Genomic DNA, 21,590 nt, shown 5'->3' with positions numbered 1-21,590 from the left:
CTAGTGCTCTTAACCTCTGAGCCTTCTCTACAGCTCCAAGAATAGCATGTCATTTTCAGAAGGTTTAAATAATTCTTTTGTATGTTCTGAATCCATTTTCCACCCCCCTCATTTGGTTGTGAGTTCATCAAGAACCATAACATTTTAAAGTTCTGTATCTATGGTGTGTAATTGGTGTTAATCAATGATTGAAAGAATATCTAATATCACTGGATGTTGCAAACAACTTAGCAAATGCTATCCAGCTTATCAGCTGAATGACTAGTGTCATTCCCTCATCTTTTTACTCTCTTAGGAGTCTTAGCTGTTTGAAGAATGATATAAATTTGAAAATCTAGGTTTCTTAAAGATACAAAATGAAAGTTCCTTATATAAGGCTAATTTAATGTAAAGTGTTTTTGCTGATATAGTATTTTAAAAGCCTACTTTAAATTTACTTCATTAAAAGAAATAATCATGTAAATTAATTATTCATTGGACAACAGTGATCTTAAATACAATTAAAAGTAAAATAGAGGTCATTTTCACAGGTACTTCAATTTTTTTCCAGGGGAACTTATGTTCTATTCTGGTCTGGAATGTTTATAGAAGTTTGATTTGACATTCTGTGTTTTCAAGGTTTCAGCCCATCTGTGAGTGAAGCCAATCAAGCTAGATCCCAAGAACTCTTGTGGCAACTGGGGAGAGGAAACCCAACAAGCCATGAACTCGATCCTCAAATCCCCAACATCTTCTCTTCACTCAGAGAGCAAAGGCAACCACATGATGGCGAGAAATGACAGCTGCTTCCTAGTCAGGCACACGCCTCATCCCAGAAGAGTTTGCCACATCAAAGGTAATGGGACTTCAGCTAGTAGGATATTTTTCTCCTCTGTGCAAAAACTGTAATTTTTACTTAAAGTATTTGACCACTGGTAAAAGAAGGTGCTAAGATATTAGAAGCCAGGTCATAGTGCCTGTATACATTTGTGAGTACCTTCTCTGCTAGACATTAGCCCATAGATTGCTTGTGTTGGGACATGGGCCTAAGGACTAAACTACTCAGAGCCTGGGAAGTCATTCAGGGAGCTCAAGGTGATACTGACCAATTGGCTTAAATGTATTTTAAATTCTTAACTACCTTCACACCTGTATTAGGGTGCTCTAGAATAATGGAACTTCATGAATGAATCTATTTATCATCTATCTATCTATCTATCTATCTATCTATCTCCTATCTATCATCTATCTATCTATCTATTTATCCATCCATCCATCCGTCCATCCGTCTATCTATCTATCTATCTATCTATCTATCTATCTATCTATCTATCCATCCATCTATCTGAAGGAGAGTTGTTGGAATGATTTACAGACTGTGGTCCAGCTAATCCAATAATGACTGTCTACCAATGAGAGGTTCAAGAATCCAGTGACTGTTCAGTCCATGAGGCTGGATTTCTCACATAGCCTTCAGTATATGCCAGAATCCCAAAGAAATAAGCTCTAATGCCAGTGAAGGAATGGACTTGCTAGCAAGGGTGGGAAGAAGCAGGCAAAAAGAGAGAGCATCTTTCTTCCATATCCTTTATATAGGCTTCCAGCAGAAGGTATGGCCCAGATTAGAGGTGGGTTTTCCCACCTTTAAAGATCCGAATTAAGGGTATGTCTTCCCATCTCAAAGGTCCAGATTAGAAGTGGACCTTCCCACTTCAGATGATCCAGTTAAGTAAAAAATTCTTTATGGGTGTGTGCCCAGCCATTTTTGAGTTTTAGTTAATTCCAGATGTAGTCAAATTGACAAACAAGAAGAGCCATCATGACACCCATGCCAGGATCTAAACATAAGCCATATGAAGTGCATTTATGTACATATATATGCATACATGCTGGGTATGGAACCCAGGGTCATGCACATGATAACCAGCCACTCTATTACTGACCATGTCATACTAAAGAGCATATATTTTATCTCCTTCTTTTCCTCCTCTCTTCTCTACCTCCTTACCTCCCTCCCTCCCTATCTTTCCTTCCCTTTCCATTTCCTCATCTTTCTGTAGCAAGCTCCTTGGAAACCAGACATTGCCAGTATATTCTCTCAGCTTGTACTGAAGAATAAACGCACATATAATTTCTACATATATCTGTCCTCTAGAGAGAAATGGTGTTTGAGGAGGTGGAGTTATCAAGATTACAAAGCACATGGAAAACAAACAGAACTGTTGGCACTAGATAGAGTGACTCAGTCAGTTCACTCCAGATGGGGGCAACTGTAGGACACCTCCCTCCACAAAAGCTACCTCAGTTGCTGAGTTAATCACTAGTCCTTCATCTTATTCCCTGAGACTCATATTCCTATGAGAGCCACCTTGCTTCCTCAATAAGTAGTCAACAAACACTGACTTGGAGTGACCACACAGGCAGAGCCTGGTAACAATAGTACTGTGTTGTGGTTACATGTGTGAATATGAAAGTTGACAACATGGAAAAGAGCATCAGGAAATGGAGCAGGAGATAGATACGCGGAGTACAGCTCATTTGGAGAGGAGGAAAGGGGTCACTGGCTGCTGAGCACATTTAGGAAGTTCTGTATATCATGCTACAAAACACACATCATAGACAGGAGAGGTATGTGTACTCAGGGTTCTCACAGCCTTATCTTCGAGCCACTCTTCAGCCCACTGCATTGTGCTGCCTCTGTGGGGGGCCTGCCCCCACCTTTTTCCCCCAGGGTATTCTTGAGGAGTGAGGGATAAGAGATTTAGATAGAAATATAGAGGGGAGAGAGAGACAGATAGAAACACAGGATATCCTCGGGAAGACCCAGATCCTTACTGGCCCCTTCTGTCTCTTCTAAAGGGCTTTTTTAAAGGAATGTCAAGGATTGGAACAAAAGATTGCCCCCCTAGCACAGCCAAGTGCAGACGCTTCCAAACACCTGGTAACCATGCACATGGTCAGTTCATCCCCTGATGCAGCCCTGCTGTGTAAATCAGGCTCAGGTCTCACTAGGAAATCTTTGTGGGCTCCCACATGCCTCAACATCCCATTCAAATCATACTCGCTAATATTACTGCTATCCTTATTTTGACAAATCTGACAAACATAATCAGGATGGTCATGATGCAAAAAACCCAGAAAAATCAGTTACTCTTATCCAATCCATTCTCTATTAAACCACCACACAAATCATATTTAAAATGTAAATTTGGCCATTTAAACATCTTGCTAAAATCCCTCAGAGGCACATATGATAATATTGTCTAATCCTGTGATGTGACCTCTGTCTTTTATAACTCATCTCACATATTCCCCACCTACATATGCACACACCTTATACTTGGGCTTGTCCAAGTTTCTTGAAGGTATAACAAGCCCTTCATAAGTTCTGGGTTTTCACACTTATTTTCTCTATACAGAAAACACCATTAATGATATCTCTCATCTTTCAGATGTTGGCTTAAATGTCACTTCAAAGAGATGCTCTAGGCCCCATATCCTCAATGTAGATGGTCAGGTGATATTTTGCCATAGTATCCTATGTTTTCCTCTAGAGAAACAAAAGAAACGAAGCAGAATTAAACAAGAAGGAGAAAGTAAAATACCACATGGATGTCACAGAGGCCTCAACCAAGCCCACAAGGGAGAGCAGGGATGGGGTAGTCTTTTTATAGGGTTCTCAATTTCAGATAAAGACTCAGCCTTTAAGATAAAAAATACTGATAACAGCTTATGTTGGAGAGGATGTGGAGCAAGGGGAACACTCCTCCACTGCTGGTAGGAGTGCAAACTTGTACAGCTGCTTTGGAAATCAATATGGTGCTTTCTTAGAAAATTGGGACTCAACCTCCCTCAAGACCCAGCTATACCACTCTTGGGCATATACCCAAGGAATACTCAATCATACCACAAGGACACATGCTCAACTATGTTCATAACAGCACTATTTGTAATAGCCAGAACCTAGAAACAACCTAGATGCCCCTCAACTGAACAGTGGATTAAGAAAATGTGGTGCATATACACTCAGCAGTAAAATCAATGACATCATGAAATTTTCAGGCAAATGGATGGAACTAAAAAATATTATCCTGAGTAAGGTAACCCAGACTCAGAAAGACAAACATGGTATGTACTCACTCATAAGTGGATACTAGATGTAAAGCAAAGGATAACCGGACTGCAACCCACAGCTCCAGAGAAGCTAGCTAGCAAGGAGGACCCAAAGAGGGATGCATGGATCACCCTGGGAAGGGGAAATAGATGAGATCTCCATAAGTAAACTGGGGATAGGGAATGAGAACATAAGGGAATGGGATGGTCGAGCTGGAAAAGGGATGGAGTGGAAAAGCCTTGAAAGAGACACCGTGACAGAGAGAGACATCATGGGGATAGGGAGAAACCAGGTGCTAGGGAAGTTCCCAGGAATCGACACGTATGACCCCAGCTTAGACTACTAGCAATAGTGGAGAGGGTGCCTGAACTGGCTTACTCCAGTAATCAAATTTGGTTAATACCCTAACTGTCATCATAGAGCTTTCATCCAGTAACTGATGGAAGCAGATGCAGAGATCCACAGCCAAACACCAGACCGAGCTCCAGGAGTCCAGTTGAAGAGAGAGAGAAGAGGGATTCTGTGAGCAAGGGGCATAAAGATTATGATCGAGAAACTTGCAGAGACAACCAAACCAAACTAGTGGGAACTCATGAAATTTAGATCAACAGCTGTGAAGCCTCCACGGGCCTGGACTAGGCCCTCTGCATAGCTAGACAGTTGTGTAGCATGATCTGCTTAAGGGAGCCCCTGGCAGTGGGATCAGGATCCATCCCTGGTGCATGAGCTGGTGTTTTGGAGCCCAGTGCCTATGGTGGGACACCTTGCACAGCCTTGAGGTGGGGCGGGGGAGGGGGGAACTTGGACCTGCCTCTACTGAATGTACCAGGCTATGCTGGTTCCCCATGGGAGGGCTTACCTTCTTGTAGGAGGGAATGGGAGGTGGATTGGGGAGGGAAGGCTTGAGGGGTGGGAGGAGGGAAGAGGAGGATCTGTGATTGGTATGTAAAATGAATAAAATATTAATTAAATAAAAAAAGACTCAGTCTTTATGACTTCCATAAGCCAGGAATTAGGTGGTGGTGCTCTGCTGTGCATGAGGGTGCCATTCATCAAAAGGCAATTTCCCAGACAGAGCCATAAGCATCAAAAGTTGATACAGCCTTATGAATCAATAGTAGAGACTCATAACAATGGTAGAGATGGCCTCTGCTTCAGTTCCTGCCTCCAGGTTCCTTCCTTGAGCTTCTGCTCTGGCTCCCCTTTATGATGCACTGTGATGTGGATGTGTTAGCCAAACTAACCTCTCCTCTCCCAAGTTTCTGGTTGTGGTGTTTTATTACAGCGATAGGAAAGCAAACTAGGATAAATAGTACGCATTTTCTTAGTTAATCATTTCTGTAATTTAAAACTTCCTGCTAAAGGATAGTCATCCACTAAGGAAACAGTTACCCTGGACAGAAACAGCCACTCTTCCATCAAACTAAGATTGAATATCAATCAGAGACGAAGGGCCATGAGGACAGAGCGTTTGATGGGATCTCAGACAAGGGAGCTTTAGAACCTCAGCCGCAGAAACTTGACTCCCCAGAGAGGGCACTGGTCTCTCTGGAGCCCAGCTCCATTCCCGAACCCTTTGCTGAGCTGGAGGACAAGTCTTCCTTCACTGCCAGGTTGAATTCACTTCTCATGGACAAGCTGTCAGTTATGAATGTCCCACTGGACTTTCAAACCACTACCATGCTGTTGTATTTTTTCCTTTACACCTTTGAAAAGTAGTTCTTACCTAACTCTTGATTAGATGGAATCTGAATTCTTTCCTTTTATTTCTGTCTGGTATGAGATTGCCACGTGTGCACATTTGTATGTGAGTATGGAAAAAGTGTGAACCATTAATAAGGAAACAAGCTAGGAATGGAGTGATCTATTCTCTCGTGAAGTCCTCCAACACACACAACACATATACTGCATGCTTTCTTTCTAAAAACCTAATTAAAAGAGAAATTAGGAGTTTCAATACATGTGTTTGTGTGTAAGGTTACCTATATTTAATTTCTTATGCAATTATTTATTACGTATCAGGGCCAATCATTATTCTAGTGTTTAAAGTATAATGATAATATCTGATAGTGTCTTCAAGAATTCTCATTTCTGTATAGAAAGTTACCTTTAGTAAAGTATGAAGTATTTAACCAAATAAAAGCCTTGTATTTGGTTGTATTATCCAGCCGTTCATTCAGCCATCGAAGCTCGCTAGCTTTCTGCCAGGCACTGGAGTAGGTACTAGCAACAGACAGTAAACAAAACAGGTAAAACACTCATCCGCGGGGCTCATATACTAGTGCAGCTCTGACAAGCAGTTTACAAACAGATTTAATAAGACTAGTGGTAAGTGCTGTAGGAAACGTAAGAGCATTCATTAGGTGACAGTGAGTGATGGGGTATGTTCCAGACAGGTTTGTCAACAAACAAACAAATGGTTATCCTTCTTTTTCCAGGTTTGAACAACATCCCAATCTGCACTGTGAATGACGATGAGATCCCACTTAGAATGCTGGCTAGCACTGGCCAGTTGAACTACTTAGAGAAGAATGAGACACCTTTAACCAAATTCAGTAATCCGCCCAGCACTGCAGCCCTGGAGAGCCCCACCCGAGGGCTGTCACCAGTCTGGAATAAAGTTCCCTCAAGACCTCAGTCTGGTGAGTCCCTATAAAGAAATGGAAAATGTTCTTAGGCCACTTACAAATAGTTGGAAAGACTGATTGCCTAACTAGCTAGAGTGACAGATGATATAGATTATTCAATATAGACAATTTACATTCCTCTAACCACAATTCAGTAAGACACTATTAACAAATACTATTATTGTTTGATGTATTTGGTATAGCATCCAGTCCTTAGAAGAGTTTGTGTGATAATAGATTTCAAATGTCAACTCTTGACTGGATTTAAAATAGCCTGGAGACACACCTGTAGATATGTTGAGGAAGGTGTTTCTGGAGAATGTGGGTGATCAGGGAAGGTGGGTGGCACCATTTCACACAATAGAGTTCCCAGACTGAACAAAAATAGGGAAAGAAGAAAGGAGCCAGCTGAGCATGGACATCCATCCCCTGCTTCCTGACTTCCAGCTGTCTCACACTCCCACTACCAAGCCGTCCCTGCAAAGATGGACTTTATAACCTCAGCCATGAGCCAAAAGGAATCTTTCCCTCTCTAACATACTTCCGACAGATATCTGTGGCGGGAAAAGTTACTGACAAGCTTGCTAAGAGATGGCAGATGTGAGGCTAGCCAACACTGGTGGGAAACAATGGACAAAGGTAGGTCCAGTAGACACAGCGGGGATGGAGATGTGTGCACATCTTTCCCGCAGGACTCTCACCTCCATAAGTTCACGTCCTGATGGCTCTGTCTTCTGTGCTCACGACACTCTTATTTTTCCCTCCAGCTCACATGCAGTGTCTGGCCTTTCGTACTCGATTAAATAAATTAATAGATGCTTTTTTTTTTTTTTTTTTTTTTTTTTACTGTCTTCCAAGATCCCACCAGATTAGCCCATCAAACTGTTTCTAGCATGCATTGGCTTTTCTAGATCAATATATCAAAAGCTTCCACATTCTTCCAACAACATAGTCCAAAAGTACAAAAACAACACATTCAGTTTAAACTTTTGTTTTCAGATTTTTATTTTATATATATGAATGTTTTGCCTGAATGCATATATGTGCATCACAGTGTGCCTGGTGCCGGAAGGGATCAAAAGAGGGCATCAAATCCACTGGAACTGGAACTAGAAATGGTTGTAAACCACCATGTGCATGCTGGAACTGAACCCAGTTCTTCTGCAAGAGCATCTAGGACTTTTACCCTCAGAGCTGTCTCTCTAGCCCCCAACACAGTTTTATGACGGTAATGACCTCACTCCCTTAGTACCAAGTCCTGTCCTGTTTCATTTTATTGCTGTGATGAAATACTGTGATAAAAATCAGCTCAGGGGGAAAAGGGTGTGTTTTAGGTCACAGTTCTTAGTTACAGTCCATCGCTGCGGGGAAATCATGGCAGCATGGGCTTGAGACAGCTGGTCACACCATGTCCACAGTCAGGAGCAGAGAGAATGCATAGCCTGTGCTCAATTAGCCTTCTTTACTATGAGAGAATTCAGTGACCCAACCAGGGAATGGTTCTTCCCACTTTCAGGCTGGGTCTTCCCATACCAACCAAGTCAGCCGAGACAGTCCCTCACAGAAACGTCCACAGGTCAACCTGATTCAGAAAATTCCTCATTGAGACTTTCTTCGTAGGTGATTCTGGGTTGAATCAGGCTGTCACTGATTTCTAGACCTCAAAACAAATGTTTACACTCCAGTCCTCCCAATGTAATTACACATGCTCAGTTCCCTATACTACTTATTTGTTTTTCCTAAAACAGAGTAGTTTCTGTTCTCAGCAAGGCACCACTAACTGAACATGGTCACCAGCCATAACACTGTGTTCATTATCAGAAGTAACAATCTTTCTTCAGACAGAACTGATGAATTTAGCTACTATGGAGATTATGCACACAAAAAAGTTTACTAACAAAAATGGTGCATGGCTATGGCTTTGGTAAAGGAGCATGGCTTCGAGAGGACATACCTTCATTAAGAAGAGAGGAAGCTGAGCAGAGCTGTGGATGATGTCAGGCCAAGAGGGATTTAAGGCTGAGAAACAAAATTAAAAATACAATTATAACTCAGTGCAAATCTTCTGTCTTTGGGGCAAACAAAACATACCAATTGTCTATTAAACAGAAGTGACAGACACATGGATAAGAAACATACAGTAGGATTCTACTTTTACAATCAGTTTAATTGGATCAAGAAAGTGTAGTAGCCAGGGCTGCTGGAAGAGACCCACAATCCTACTCTCTTGGGAAGCTGAGTCAGGGGATCACAGGCTAGCCTGGGTAGTGATGTGAGACTGAGATGGGAGAGGGGGAAGAAATGGAGGACTGATGAAAGGAAGGAAGGAAGGACAGAAGGAAGGAAAGAAAGAAGAAAGGAAGGAAGGAAGGAAGGAAGGAGGGAAGGACAGAGGAAGGAAGGAAGGGAGGAAGGAAGGAAGGAAGGAAGGAAGGACAGAGGAAGGAAGGAAGGGAGGAAGGAAGGAAGGAAGGAAGGAAGGAGGGAAGGAAGGAAGGAAGGAAGGAGGGAGGGAAGGAAGGAAGGAAGGACAGAAGGAAAGAAGGAAGGAAGGACAGAAGGAGGGAAGGAAGGAAGGACAGAAAGAAAGAAGGAAGGAAGGAAGGAAGGAAGGACAGAAGGAGGGAAGGAAGAAATGCAGGCAGGCAGGCAGGCAGGTAGGCAGGCTGGTTTCCAATATGTCTTCATCTTATCATTCTGGGAATAGAACCAGTATTTTTTTAAAAACATAAATGCACTTATCCAATGTTATTATACTACAGTTTCCATCACAAGTTTTCTCGTATGCACACATAGGCCTGAGCCGACCTTAATTTAAGTTTGAACAGACTAGTTTATTTCAGCTACTAATACATAAAGCATCGATTGAAATTTCTTTGATTTAATTTAAATACATTTCCCGAATTTCTTTCAGAGCCATGTAGAAATATCAATGAATGCTTCAAAACTTCCTGCGACAATCCCTTAGTGATAAAGAAGGTAAACCAACAGCGCCTACAGCTAGCTGTCCGATGTCTGACACTTGCCCTACTTTACAGTCCTTCTGAGAAGTCTCTCTCTCAATATCTTCACTGCTTTATTAAAATATACCTTTATGATAGAAGATGTTTATTTATCCCAAATGAACAATTAGCTGGATCTTGACAAGTACATCTACACCTCCTGGTGAAGCACTACCGAAGTCAGGAGCATGTACATGTCTGCTAGCTCCATGGGTTTCCCAAAGACAAATGATGATCTGCTTTGTGTCACTAAAGTGGCACAGACTTTTAACTTTTATGTAAATGCGAGTTCTCTTTCAAAGTCTGGTTTCACTTGGCGAGATTATTCTAAGATCCACCCATGTGGCTTGTCGATTCTTTTTAATGCCAAGGGACTCAGGGCTTGCTTGTCTCACAGTTGTGAACCCAGGCTCATGTTGAAGGGCACCAGGGTCATGTTCACCTTTTCACAGAGCTAAGATGAACACTCTCACATAGGTCTTCGTGTACATCCATACTTACTTCCCTCTGGTCAATACCTGCAAATACAATAACTGACTCTTAGGTGGTTTGTGTCGAAAGTGGTTTAAAGGAATGGCCAGTTGTTTTCTGCTTCCCATTTCCTTCATAGCTCACAGTTTCCTTTTCTCCACTTTCTGCTGAAATGTAAACAATTGGCTCTAGTTTTTAGCTCATAGAAGTGAAGTGTACTTGCAGTTCGTCATCCTAGCAGGAAGGAGGCTGAAGTATGACTCCTGTCTTAAAACAAGCAAGCAAACAAGGTTAACCTAGGGGTAGAGTAGTCTGTTCCTTGTGTGGGTTGAGTTCTGACTTTTTCTCACGACTGATGTTGACCGCTTCCCTCTTCTTCCCTGTCATTTATGTGACCTTTCATGGGCGGTGGATGTTCAGATCTCTTTGAAGTTGAGTTGTTGACCATATTGAAATTGTGATATGAAGGCTTTGTACACAGTCTATGTAAATCCTCTGCCACATGTGTTTTGCAAATGTTTTCTTTAAATCTGAACCTTGCCTTTTTGTTTCAAGGTCTCCTCAAAAAAAAAAAATGTTACTTTGGGTAAGGCTTAAATTTCTGATTTTTCTATTTTTTAATATATATAATTTTTATTTAAAAAAAGATTTTCTCCCCCTCCCTTCTCTTCTCCTGCTCCCCGCACCTACTCCCATCCCACCCCCATCCCCTCCTCATAGGCAGAAAGGCCTCCCTTGGGTAGTCAACACAGGCTGTTGTACCATGTTGGGGGTGGACCTAGCCCCTCCCTCCTGCATCAAGGCTGAGTAAGGCTTCCTACCATAGGGAATGGGGTCTAAAAACCAGTTTGTGTACCCGGGGTAAATCCTGGTTCCATTGCCAGGGGACCCACACTATTATGTTTTCAGATTTGCGTGCTGCCATGTGTGTTGTGCTTGACTGTGAAGGCCACACCTCTGTGCAGTGTGAACTAGAAACAGCGGGAGCCGACAGCCTCGCCCTGTACTTGATCATTCAGACTTTCATCCTGAAGCATGGTATTGGTTCACTCAGTTCAGATGCCCAGACATGACTGAGGCGGCTTCCTTCTGTTTCCAGTGCTTTATCAGACATGGAGGATGAATTCTGCCAAGCAATGTAATTATAATATATGCAAATGTATTGTTATTATAATATATTTGTATTATATATTTATATTATAAAACTTTTTCTTATATCTTTTCCTGGTTTGCTTTCAGGACTAGTGGGCACAACATAATAAGTTGGGATCTCTAAATTCTGGAAGATTCTATACAGAGTTGATGACTAGAATCTTTAAAGTCATCCAGGCTTGAAGTTTCCCTCCAGTTAAAAGTTTTAAACTAAGAATTCAATTTCTTTTTCACAGATAGAGATTTGCTTTATATGTTGTTTGTTTCTTCTTTAGTGAGCTTAGGGAGCTTGTATTCTTTTCAAGGAATTTATCTATTTCATTTAACTTTTATGATTTACTGACACATTTGTTCAAAAAACATTTTTTCCATGATTTTATACCTGCATAGTTTGTCTTCTGGTCCCTAATGATGGCACTTCATGCCTTTCACCCTTGATATGTATCGTAGTTAGGATTATCATCACTGTGACCAAAAGCAACGTGGGAAGGAAAGGGTTAATCTCACTTATAGTTACATGTAACAGTTAGTTCATCATTAAAAGCAGGATCTCAATCAGGGCAGGAACCTGGAGGCAGGAGCAGATGCAGAAGCCATGGAGGAGTGCTGCTTACTAGCTTGCTCCTCATGGCTTGCTCAGCCTGATTTCTTATAGAACTCAGGATTACCAGCCCAGGGGTGGCCCCACCCACAACGAGCTGAGCCCTCCCCCATGTATCACTTATTAAGAATATGCCTTAAGGCTGGATCTTACGGAGTCATTTTCTCAGTGGAGAGTCCTTCCTTTCAGAAAACTATAGCTTTTGCCAAGTTGACATAAAACTTGCCTGCACAATGGCTTACAAATTCTGTTCATCTTCTGCAAAAATAAATGTTTAACTTCATCAGTTATTATCAATGTTTTGGATTTTCCTATCTCACTGATCTTATTCAAGGACTGTTGCATGATTAGGTCACCTTCATCTTGGAGACATAGTTCTTAGGTGGTTGTCATTGCGAGATCTGTCTTTCAGACAGTTTCAGGTAGTCAAAAAGCTCTTGGTTTTCATTATCATACAACGATCTCAAGGCAAAAATGTCTACTACATTTAATGAACTTCTGTTTCTTACTTCCCTTTTTGATTACTGTTAATTCCATGTTGTTCTATACATTCTGATTCTTTTATTTTTTAAAACTCCAATCAGATATTTCAGTTATATTTAATGAGAGGCATTGAAGCAGAATCGTTAGTGTAAGCATAAGAAGTTTTCAAAAAGAATCAATCTGAATATGATACAGCTTTGCTCTCCCAGCTGCCAGAAGTTAAAGGCTCTTCTCTCATATTGGTAATCTTAAGTCCAGGTTGACTCAGTTCCTCTTTATCTTGGTGTGTCAGTAACACCGGCCACCGCTAAGGTGGTTGGAAGGCCTTCCCTGGAACAGGCTCTGCGATCCAAGGCCTTTGTAGCTCTTTCCACTCAAAGTCCCCATACTCTTTTGTTGTTGTTGTGATTGCTTAACCTGCAGACTGTATTTCGAGCCCACACTACAACAGGCCTTTTTATTTCCCATTCAGCTACTAAAACCCAGAAAATTAGTTCCTAATTCTAAATTTCCAGCTTTTAGCAGAGCAAGGAAGCAGAGCTCACACAATGAAGTCTCTTTGCAGACAAAACATGACTCTTCTCTGCTGCCTTCCTGGTGGTAAAGGAATCTTCCCAAGGCAACACAGGTCATCCGTGGTGGGGGCTGATTGCCGCCTGGGACAACAATATACAAAACGTTTCACGTTCAGCATTTAGATTACTATCTTGAGTTTCATCAAGGGCTTTAAATTATTTCAACCAAAGTCCATAATACATCACCATCTGCTTTGTCTCCAGACACAAAGGTTTGGTAGAGTTTAGAGGACACTTAAATTTATTAGCATCATGCTTGCTTGTATGGTTCTCCCATTAAAGAAAAATGTTTCTCTGGCCTTTGATAGGTCTGTGTGTAAAGGCCCTTGCCGCCGCCAAGCCTGATGACCTGTGGCAGACACCCAGGACTCACATGACACAAGACAAGAACTGAATCCTGAAAGTTGTCCTGCGACAACATATGTACCATGTTATGCTCATGTGCATGCAAACTCTCTCTCTCTCTCTCTCTCTCTCTCTCTCTCTCTCTCTCTCTCTCTCTCTCTCATACACACACACACACACACACACAGAGTTAAATAAACATAATTTTAAAATGTGAGCAAAGTTAATGCTTCTCATTAGTTTTACATTTACTTTATATAGAAATTACAAGTGCAACAACGCATGCCAATCTTGCCGTATCTTTCATTTAGGGTGAATTTAAAGCCAAAAAGCCACTACTGCCTCCAAGGGTGGGCTCTGCGGCTGGTTCCAGGTACTCGGAGGTGATGAGCACCAAGACGGATGGGAATGAAAACACTGTGTGCATACCAAACTATCTGGAGCAGGAGATAAAGGTAAGAGGCAGGTTTATTAAACCCATAGCTTGCAAACAGCATGAACACACACACACACACACACACACACACACACACACACACACACACACACACGAGAGCGAGCAGCAATGTCACAGGTGTGTGACACTGACAGATAATAGATGATAAAATGATAGATTCACTCAGGACTTAGCCTCCATTGTAAATCATCACAGAGAGGGGAAGAATATATGAATAAGTTGTTTTTAGGTATTTGACAACAGACAACACAGCTCCATGACCGTGAAACTGTAGGATTACTGCATTTAACTCAGACTTCTGCTAGGGCACATTCGTAATCATGGCACAGAGAAGTGGTACCCGCAGGGCAGTGGGCTTCACTACAGGGAAAACGATTAGAGCTTGAGGATGCTGAGCTGGCTGGAGTTTGTAAGTAAGATGCTGAAGAAGAAAACGCTATGTAGAGAACAAGCTCCAGAAATACGCACAGGGCCCACTGAGTCTTTGGTCCAGTGTCAACCTTCACACACAGAGAGCAAACTGCAGAGGTCGAGGAGAAAAGACTGGATGAAAGAACTATCCTTGGGAGCTGCTGGCTGTCAGTCACACACACACCAGAGTGCAGAGAGCTGCTTAATACACCAAGAGTTCAACGGAGACCCAGACATTTCACACGCGAAGAATGGAGTTACTTTAATCCTACAGCTGGGGACAGTGACTGAGGGGACACCCAGTGTCAACATCTGGCTTCCACATGCATGTCCACATATGGGCACACATGCTTGCACACACACACACACACACACACACACCATATACATAAATATTAACCAATTTAAATCCAGAGCAATAAATCTACCTAGATCTAAAAATATAAACAAGCCGATTGACCTGTGAGAATATAGTGACTATTCCATTATTTGTGTAACTGGGATCTCAGAAGCAGTAAAGATTAGAACATACAAATTATGGGATGAGTTAGTAGCTAACATTCTCCTAAAGTGGACAGAAACTTAAACCTAAGAAAGATAAACTGGGGGTAAATTGCTTCTAAGCATCAAAATCCAGCTGCTGACAACCAGAGAAAGAAGACGCACCACTGTTGGTTGTTTGTGCTCTTTTGGGAGGCCTACCACCCGCCTCCCAAATAAGTCACACACAGAGGTGAGGTAGAATAGCATTTCAAGGTGTGTTACTTTTGTTTATGTCACATTTGTTTAACTCTGTGAAGCTGTGTTACTGTGCTTGTCTAAAACACCTGATGAGCTAATAAAGAACTGGCCAACAGCAAGGCAGGAGAGAGAAATAGGCAGGGCTGGCAGGCAGAGAGGATAAATAAAAGGAGAAATCCGGGAGGAAAAAAAAAAAGGAGCAATGAGCCAGAAAAGGAGGAGGACTTCTGCAAAGGCCAGCCACTCAGCTACACAGCAAGCCACAGAAGTAAGAAAACGGGAAAAGCCCAGAGGCAAAAGATAGATGGGATAATTTAAGTTAAGGAAAGCTGTCTAGATACTAAGCCAAGCTAAGGATGCGCATTTATAAGTAATAATAAGACTCCATGTGTGATTTATTTGGGAGCTGGGTGGTGGGTCCCTTTTCCTACTTCTGTGTATCTTACTTTCACTCTTACTCCGTGGCTGGCTGGGTGGCTGGGTGGCTGGGTGGCTGGCCCCTAGCATCCTCCTCTCCTTGTTCTCTTGCTCTTTCTTCTTTCCCAGATTTCTCCTATTTATTCTCTTCACCTGCCAGCCCAGCCCATCCTTTTTCCTGCTTCACTATTGTCTGTTCAGCTCTTTATTAGACCATCAAATGTTTTAGACAGGTAAAATAACACAACTTCACAGAGTTTAAACAAATGCAACATAAAAGAATGCCACACATCGTTGCATATTAAACAAATGTTCCAGAGCATAAACAAAGGCAACACATCTTAAAATAATCTTCCACACCACACCACACACATTGCTACTATGATTGCTGACTTCTTAGTAGAAACTTGCACGACCACAACAGAATGCTTAAAGGACAAAAGCTCTCATCTTACTGTTTTGTTCTTCAAAAGGGAAGGAGAGTTTCAGGAGGAAAGACCTGTAGTTTGAGGGAAAGAAAAAAGCAAACAAAACCCCCTCCCACAATCTCAAGTATGGATTTTCACTGACTGTTGGGATTTAGGCTCCTGTCTCACTGTCTCAGTGGGCCCAATACTGTATTCAAAGAATTGAGGCACCATCCAGCTCAAGTGACATCCTTCTTAGCCAAACAAGGAGAGCAGCAGCCAGCCAGCCAACTTCCCTGACAAGGAGATTCTCCTTCCGGCCCCCGGAAGCCCGCACAAGGGGTCCGTTTCCTGGAGTAAGTTGATCCTAACAGATGTTAGAATCAAATAGACACAGCACGACACACAACAGACATCACTTGAACTGGCCATGCCTTCGCTGACTGCTCTTTGCACTGTTGGAAATGTAGCTCGCAAACTAGATCCCAACTGACCCAAGTAGCATGTACCCGGAGTGACGTTTGGGGAGATGAGATTCTAAAGGAAGAGAAGGAAACCTTGTGAGCCTGATGCCATTGACTCTCTCACTGTGTGTTCCCTCTCAGATCCTGGCAAAGCTCAGTGACATTTTACATACTGATTCCCTGGCCGAAGTTCTGCAGTGGCTGCTTCATGCAAGCACCAAAGGTGAGGTTAAAATGAGCGTCTGCAGGCACCAACCTCGGGTTATTGTCAGAGATGATACACACAGAAGCCACCTACCTGGGGATTATAAATACATATTGCCGAATTATTTGCCCAGAGTCCCTGTAAGCCTGTACACCTACCTGCATGCATGCTGGCCATTCAGATAATCAAAAGATGTAGTGTCTCTCATTACAGTAATAGGAAACATGTCTTCCCAGCTAAGGCTGGTTTCTGCATCTCCTCTGTGCTTCATACCCCAGGGCCCTCCAGGAACACATCCTCTGGCCTATTGTGAAATCTGAACATAGGCTTGTTTCTTTTCTTTGATGTGGAGGGTAGTAGCATGACCTTCCATGTTTCAGAGTCCTCATAGCTATGATGATTTAATCTTAGCTAATGCCTGTTATCTCTTGGGCTGTCCCTTGTATGTGTCATGAAAATTACCAGTACATTGCAGGGCAATCCATACAGCACATATCAGCTATCCTTAAACTAGCTGATCATCAGACTGAGCCAAGACCTCCTCCATGGGCCCCAAGAACATGCTTTTCTAACACCTTCCCAGGTGTTGCTGGTGGGTGATATTGGTCTGGGGAGTACTCTCTGAAAATGGGGAGCATTTTGGAAAAATAGTACCTTGCCATAGAATTCAAGACTACTTTTTAATTGCAAAGTGCTTGGGGGCAATTTTCTATGGGTGGGGAATTGTGACATTTAATAAATTGCATGCATTTACAAAAGAATATATTATTACTTGTGTGTGTGTGTGGGGGTGTGGAAGCAAGTGCCTCCATGAATAGTGCACAATGGACTAGCAAGAGGTAGGCAGGGGAGGTGGGAGGGAAAAGAACACGTTGAAGTGACGTAAATATATGGCAATGTCACAATGAAACCCATTACTGACTTAAAAAGAGACAAAACTTTCACTTCTCGTCAACACGACATTAGTAACTTCCATGCTCTCCAACCTTTCCCCCCAAACCAGAAAAGGAGTGGGTATCCGCTTTGGTTCATTCTGAACTCTCTGACATTAACCTGTTGACTCGCCATGGAAGAAATACCCCAGCAGAACCAGCAGCAGAGCCCAAGAAGCCATCCATAGCTGCAACACCCACCACAACCAAATCAATGCAATGCTCACCTGCCAAACCGAAAGTGCTGACCAGAGCTAGAGAAGGACATCAGCCCCCCAGGTGATTAAACAGGCCACCCAGGTACCTCTGCATATAACGACTTCATACTTCGTTTTCTCTTTCAACTGCTAGTCATGCGGAGGTTTTGAGTCTTAACTCTACCCAGGAAGTGACTGCACATACATCATTGTTTTCTTTCATTTTCACACACAATAACGAAGTTGTTCTCAGTTCTACTGTTCAGAACATTTCGGCAGAGGCTGTATTCTTTAGCTAATAAATAACCTTTCTCTTTGAAGAAAATTCCCTTTCCACTAATGGCAAAGTAAGACTAGACATCTAGAGATCTAAGAAAATATAAGGCTTTAAAAAGGTGTTTTAAAGGTTATTTTTAGTGTGTGTGTGTGTGTGTGTGTGTGTGTGTGTGTGTGTGTGTGTGTGTGTATACATGAGTGCAATACTCACAGGGGCCAGAAGAGGGCATCAGATGCCCCTATAGTCACAGGAAGTTGTGAGCCTCTTGGTGTTAAGAACCAAACTTGGGTCCTCTACAAGAACTGTAAGCTTTCTTAAACATTGAGCCATCTTTCTAGCCCCAAGGGCTTTAAAAAAGTTTAAGCTTGTAAACCATAAAGGAGACTGGAACTATTATTATTAGTGTTATGCATAGTTTGTAAATGCTAGTATTATATAGGTATGGATTTTTAATGTAAATCAATGAAGATAAAAATAAATCACTTCAACTGATATATTCCTAGGAAGTTTCAGAGAGAAAAATAATCACTAAGCCATTTGGACGCTGTTTTAGAAGCAGTATTTGTTAAACCATGTGATTTTAACAAAAGAAGAAACAGAGCTGGGTGTGGTAGTAAACATCTATAATCTCAGCACTGAGGAGACCGGAGCAAGGCTTTTGCAAATTTAAAATAAATTAAAATTTAAAGCTAGTCCGTATAATAAATTAAAATAGAAAGACCCTGTCTCAAAAGCAAAACAAACAAATAAAAGAAACACATGTATATTTATGTATAGCATGTTGAAAGAATGGGTATTAGGCTGGCTGGAGAGATGGCTCAGAGGTTAAGAGCACTGGCTGTTCTTCCAGAGCTCCTGGGTTCAATTCCTTGCAACTGCATTGTGGCTATCAATCACCTATAATGAGATCTGGCATCCTCTTCTCTCATGCAGGCAGAACACTGTGCACATAATAAATAAATAAATAAAAATAAGTAAACTAAAAGTTGGGTTAAATGTAAAGTCACAGAAATAATATGATAAAGATAATGTCACTTTAAAAAGTACACATTCTAACTGCCTGCACTGTTAAGTTTCTGTGAAATCAGAAAGTAGGACCTGGTAAGAGCTGACCTCCTCTTTAGTGAGTGGCTTATGATAGGCCTGCTAGATATTTGCTCACAGTAAGTAGTCATTGGTAAGTAATTTAAACCAAGGTTGGGATAGCGTGTTTAAGATAGATGCCATTAGCTTGCTGATGCTATAGTCTATTGCTATTTCTCAAACTCTTTTTCTTTCTCCAATTGATTTAGAATGTCAAGTCAAGGATCCGAAGGCAATAAGGCTGTATCACAAGGTTAAGTACAGTTTGTGTGATTGCAGACGGTATGAGGAAGTCAATAGGTACTGACTACTTAGGGACATGGGTGCTAAGGATCTTGGCTTTCCAAGGACAATCAGTGAGGTCTGAGAGTAGCTTTCAGCCTCACCCACTCTTCTAAAGCACATCTGTAGCTAGAGTTTTCCTGCCTGGCCCACAGTCAGGACAAATCTTTGTCACCCGCCAGTCCCACAGCCGCTCAGACCCAACCAAGTAAACACAGAGACTTATATTGCTTACAAACTGTATGGCCATGGCAGGCTTCTTGCTAACTGTTCTTATAGCTTAAATTAATCCATTTCTATTAATCTATACCTTGCCACGTGGCTCGTGGCTTACCGGCATCTTCACATGTTGCTTGTCCTGGTGGCGGCTGGCAGTGACTCCTTCCACCTTCCTGTTCTTTCTTTTCTTCCTCTCTGTTAGTCCCGCCTATACTTCCTGCCTAGCCACTGGCCAATCAGTGTTTTATTTATTGACCAATCAGAGTAATTTGACATACAGACCATCCCACAGCACACATCTGCTAAATTTTGTGTAAGATAAATATGACAAAAAAGTTTTCTTTGGGACCAAACACTCTGAAAAGCAACACAGTCAGACAGTAGTGGCTGCAAGTAGTCCCACTCATTCACTGAAAAGGATTGCCGACCCGTCCAGAGACAGCGGCTTCCCTGGTTAATTCTGCTCGGTTTAACTGTCATGGACCTAAATGATTTCACCGTAAAGAAAATCTACCAGAAAAGAATATGACTGCAGCAATCACAAACAGGTACCCTATGAGGCGGCTGAGAACCAGTGTGCCCCAATCAGAAGCCCAGTACCAGCCTGCAGTTTAGACCAGAGAGACTCAATTGTCATAGAAAGCCTACTTTGGTCTCGAAGAGTACAAGAGCAGCCTCTCTGGAGATTTGCAGCTCCCAGCAGTAAAACAAGAACTGCATTAATGACAACAGAGCAATTGTCACGTAAATCTACAGGCCTCCAATACAAAAATCTGTCTTGCTTCTCCAAGTTCCCCTTAACCAGAAATGAGAGGTTCACCAAGTAGAATTCTTTAGTGGCCTTGTCACTTTCCCATGGAGTTCACCAAAATCCAAAGTGGCTCTATACATTAACAAGCAGTAAGTGTAGCTGAGATCGGAAAGCATATCCCATCCCTTGCTTTAAGATGGCCCTTCCCACCAGATTCCTCACTCTAGAATGATAATTATTACATGATAGTTCTAGTTACCCATGAGTCTCACTGATGGCCCACACATATATTTACCCTGCCCAGATGCATAGACTTTTAAATAGGACTCTCCAGATTGCACCGCTTTTCTCCACAGTTGACATCTGGCATCTCCAAACCTGCTCCTGGCGTGGAATGACTGTGTGGGCTCTGCAAGGGTCTGTGGAGTGCAGTTAAATTGGTCTAAGATGCTTGTCTGTTCTCTCATTTTACCTGTCAGGATAACAGATCTTTATCTCACTGGTCCAGTCCTTTCCCCAACCCCCTCACACTTCACCAACTCTAAACCATCCCCACCATCACCTCTAAGAGTGAGAAAACAGATCATGTAGGTGAGCACAAATATCTCATTGAAGGTGAACATGGTAAAAATGAATCGATTCTGTTATGACATTTGAGTGTTTTTTATTCATCTAACCTTCATATTTGTTTTGTTTTTAACCCCACACTGCTCACTCATAAAACACAGCAGAAGCTAAATTCAGCCTCTTGATTATAGTCTTATTTAATGTTTTTTTTTCTATTTCAGGAACTGAGACCCCATTGTTTATAAGAGGAAACAAGATGAAAACACCTGTTACAGAATATTTCAGCAAACCAAAGACTCCTCTCAGGTCTAACACTCAGGACAGCAAATCAACAAAACCAATGTCAGCAAGGAGTGTGCAAGTGTACAGCCCTCAAAGGGCACTCTATCCTTTAACACACCAAAGGTAGAAATGGACACTGGCCAGTTCTTTCACAAAGATGAGCTGAACACTGACAGAACATCAAAAATCCTTTTAAAAATAACCAAACGGTCCTCTACATGGTGGCACATGTAAGTCTCAAAAACACATGTACACAATGCTAGAAATAAATATTAATGAAGACATTATTTCTATTTGTAGTTAGTTTTAATACACATAAAAGAAATATGCTTATTTAAATGCAACTTTCTTTCCTGTACTAATAGTATTAGTACCTAATATAGAGCAGATACCAGAAAGCCATCCATAATCAGAATTGAGCCCTGAATCTAAATCCAGAGTGGGGGAAAATTGCTTGAGAATTTTAACATTTGAGCTGGTTTTGGCAACCTATTATGTGGAATAATTCTCATCTCTCTAAAAAGAAAAAAAATAAAATAAAAAGTATCC

At 41.8% G+C, this 21,590-nt stretch overlaps 1 protein-coding gene across 1 annotated transcript; it reads left to right on the top strand.

Annotated features, from left to right (window-relative positions):
- The first annotated feature begins 534 nt into the window (after nucleotides 1–534).
- Nucleotides 535–21,508, top strand: CUNH4orf17 (chromosome unknown C4orf17 homolog). Its single transcript, XM_052731217.1, has 8 exons — nucleotides 535–835; nucleotides 6,532–6,735; nucleotides 9,635–9,699; nucleotides 13,661–13,804; nucleotides 16,388–16,469; nucleotides 17,455–17,662; nucleotides 19,150–19,193; nucleotides 20,981–21,508. Exons 1-8 carry the CDS (start codon nucleotides 703–705, stop codon nucleotides 21,166–21,168), a joined length of 1,068 nt encoding a protein of 355 aa, XP_052587177.1. The 5' UTR covers nucleotides 535–702; the 3' UTR covers nucleotides 21,169–21,508.
- The last annotated feature ends 82 nt before the right edge of the window (nucleotides 21,509–21,590 follow it).

This window comes from Peromyscus californicus, unplaced genomic scaffold, assembly GCF_007827085.1.
Source record: "Peromyscus californicus insignis strain IS unplaced genomic scaffold, ASM782708v3 Scaffold_9__1_contigs__length_137607984, whole genome shotgun sequence".
Taxonomy (NCBI): domain Eukaryota; kingdom Metazoa; phylum Chordata; class Mammalia; order Rodentia; family Cricetidae; genus Peromyscus; species Peromyscus californicus.
Note: the sequence above shows the minus strand (reverse complement) of the source record. Positions and strands in the feature narration are given on the sequence as shown.

Coding starts and splice junctions, on each gene's coding strand:
- CUNH4orf17 (XM_052731217.1), top strand. CDS start 703: ATGAACTCGATCCTCAAATCCCCAACATCTTCTCTTCACTCAGAGAGC. Junction 13,805..16,387: donor ATCTGGAGCAGGAGATAAAG/GTAAGAGGCAGG, acceptor GTTCCCTCTCAG/ATCCTGGCAAAGCTCAGTGA. Junction 19,194..20,980: donor CAATAAGGCTGTATCACAAG/GTTAAGTACAGT, acceptor TTTCTATTTCAG/GAACTGAGACCCCATTGTTT.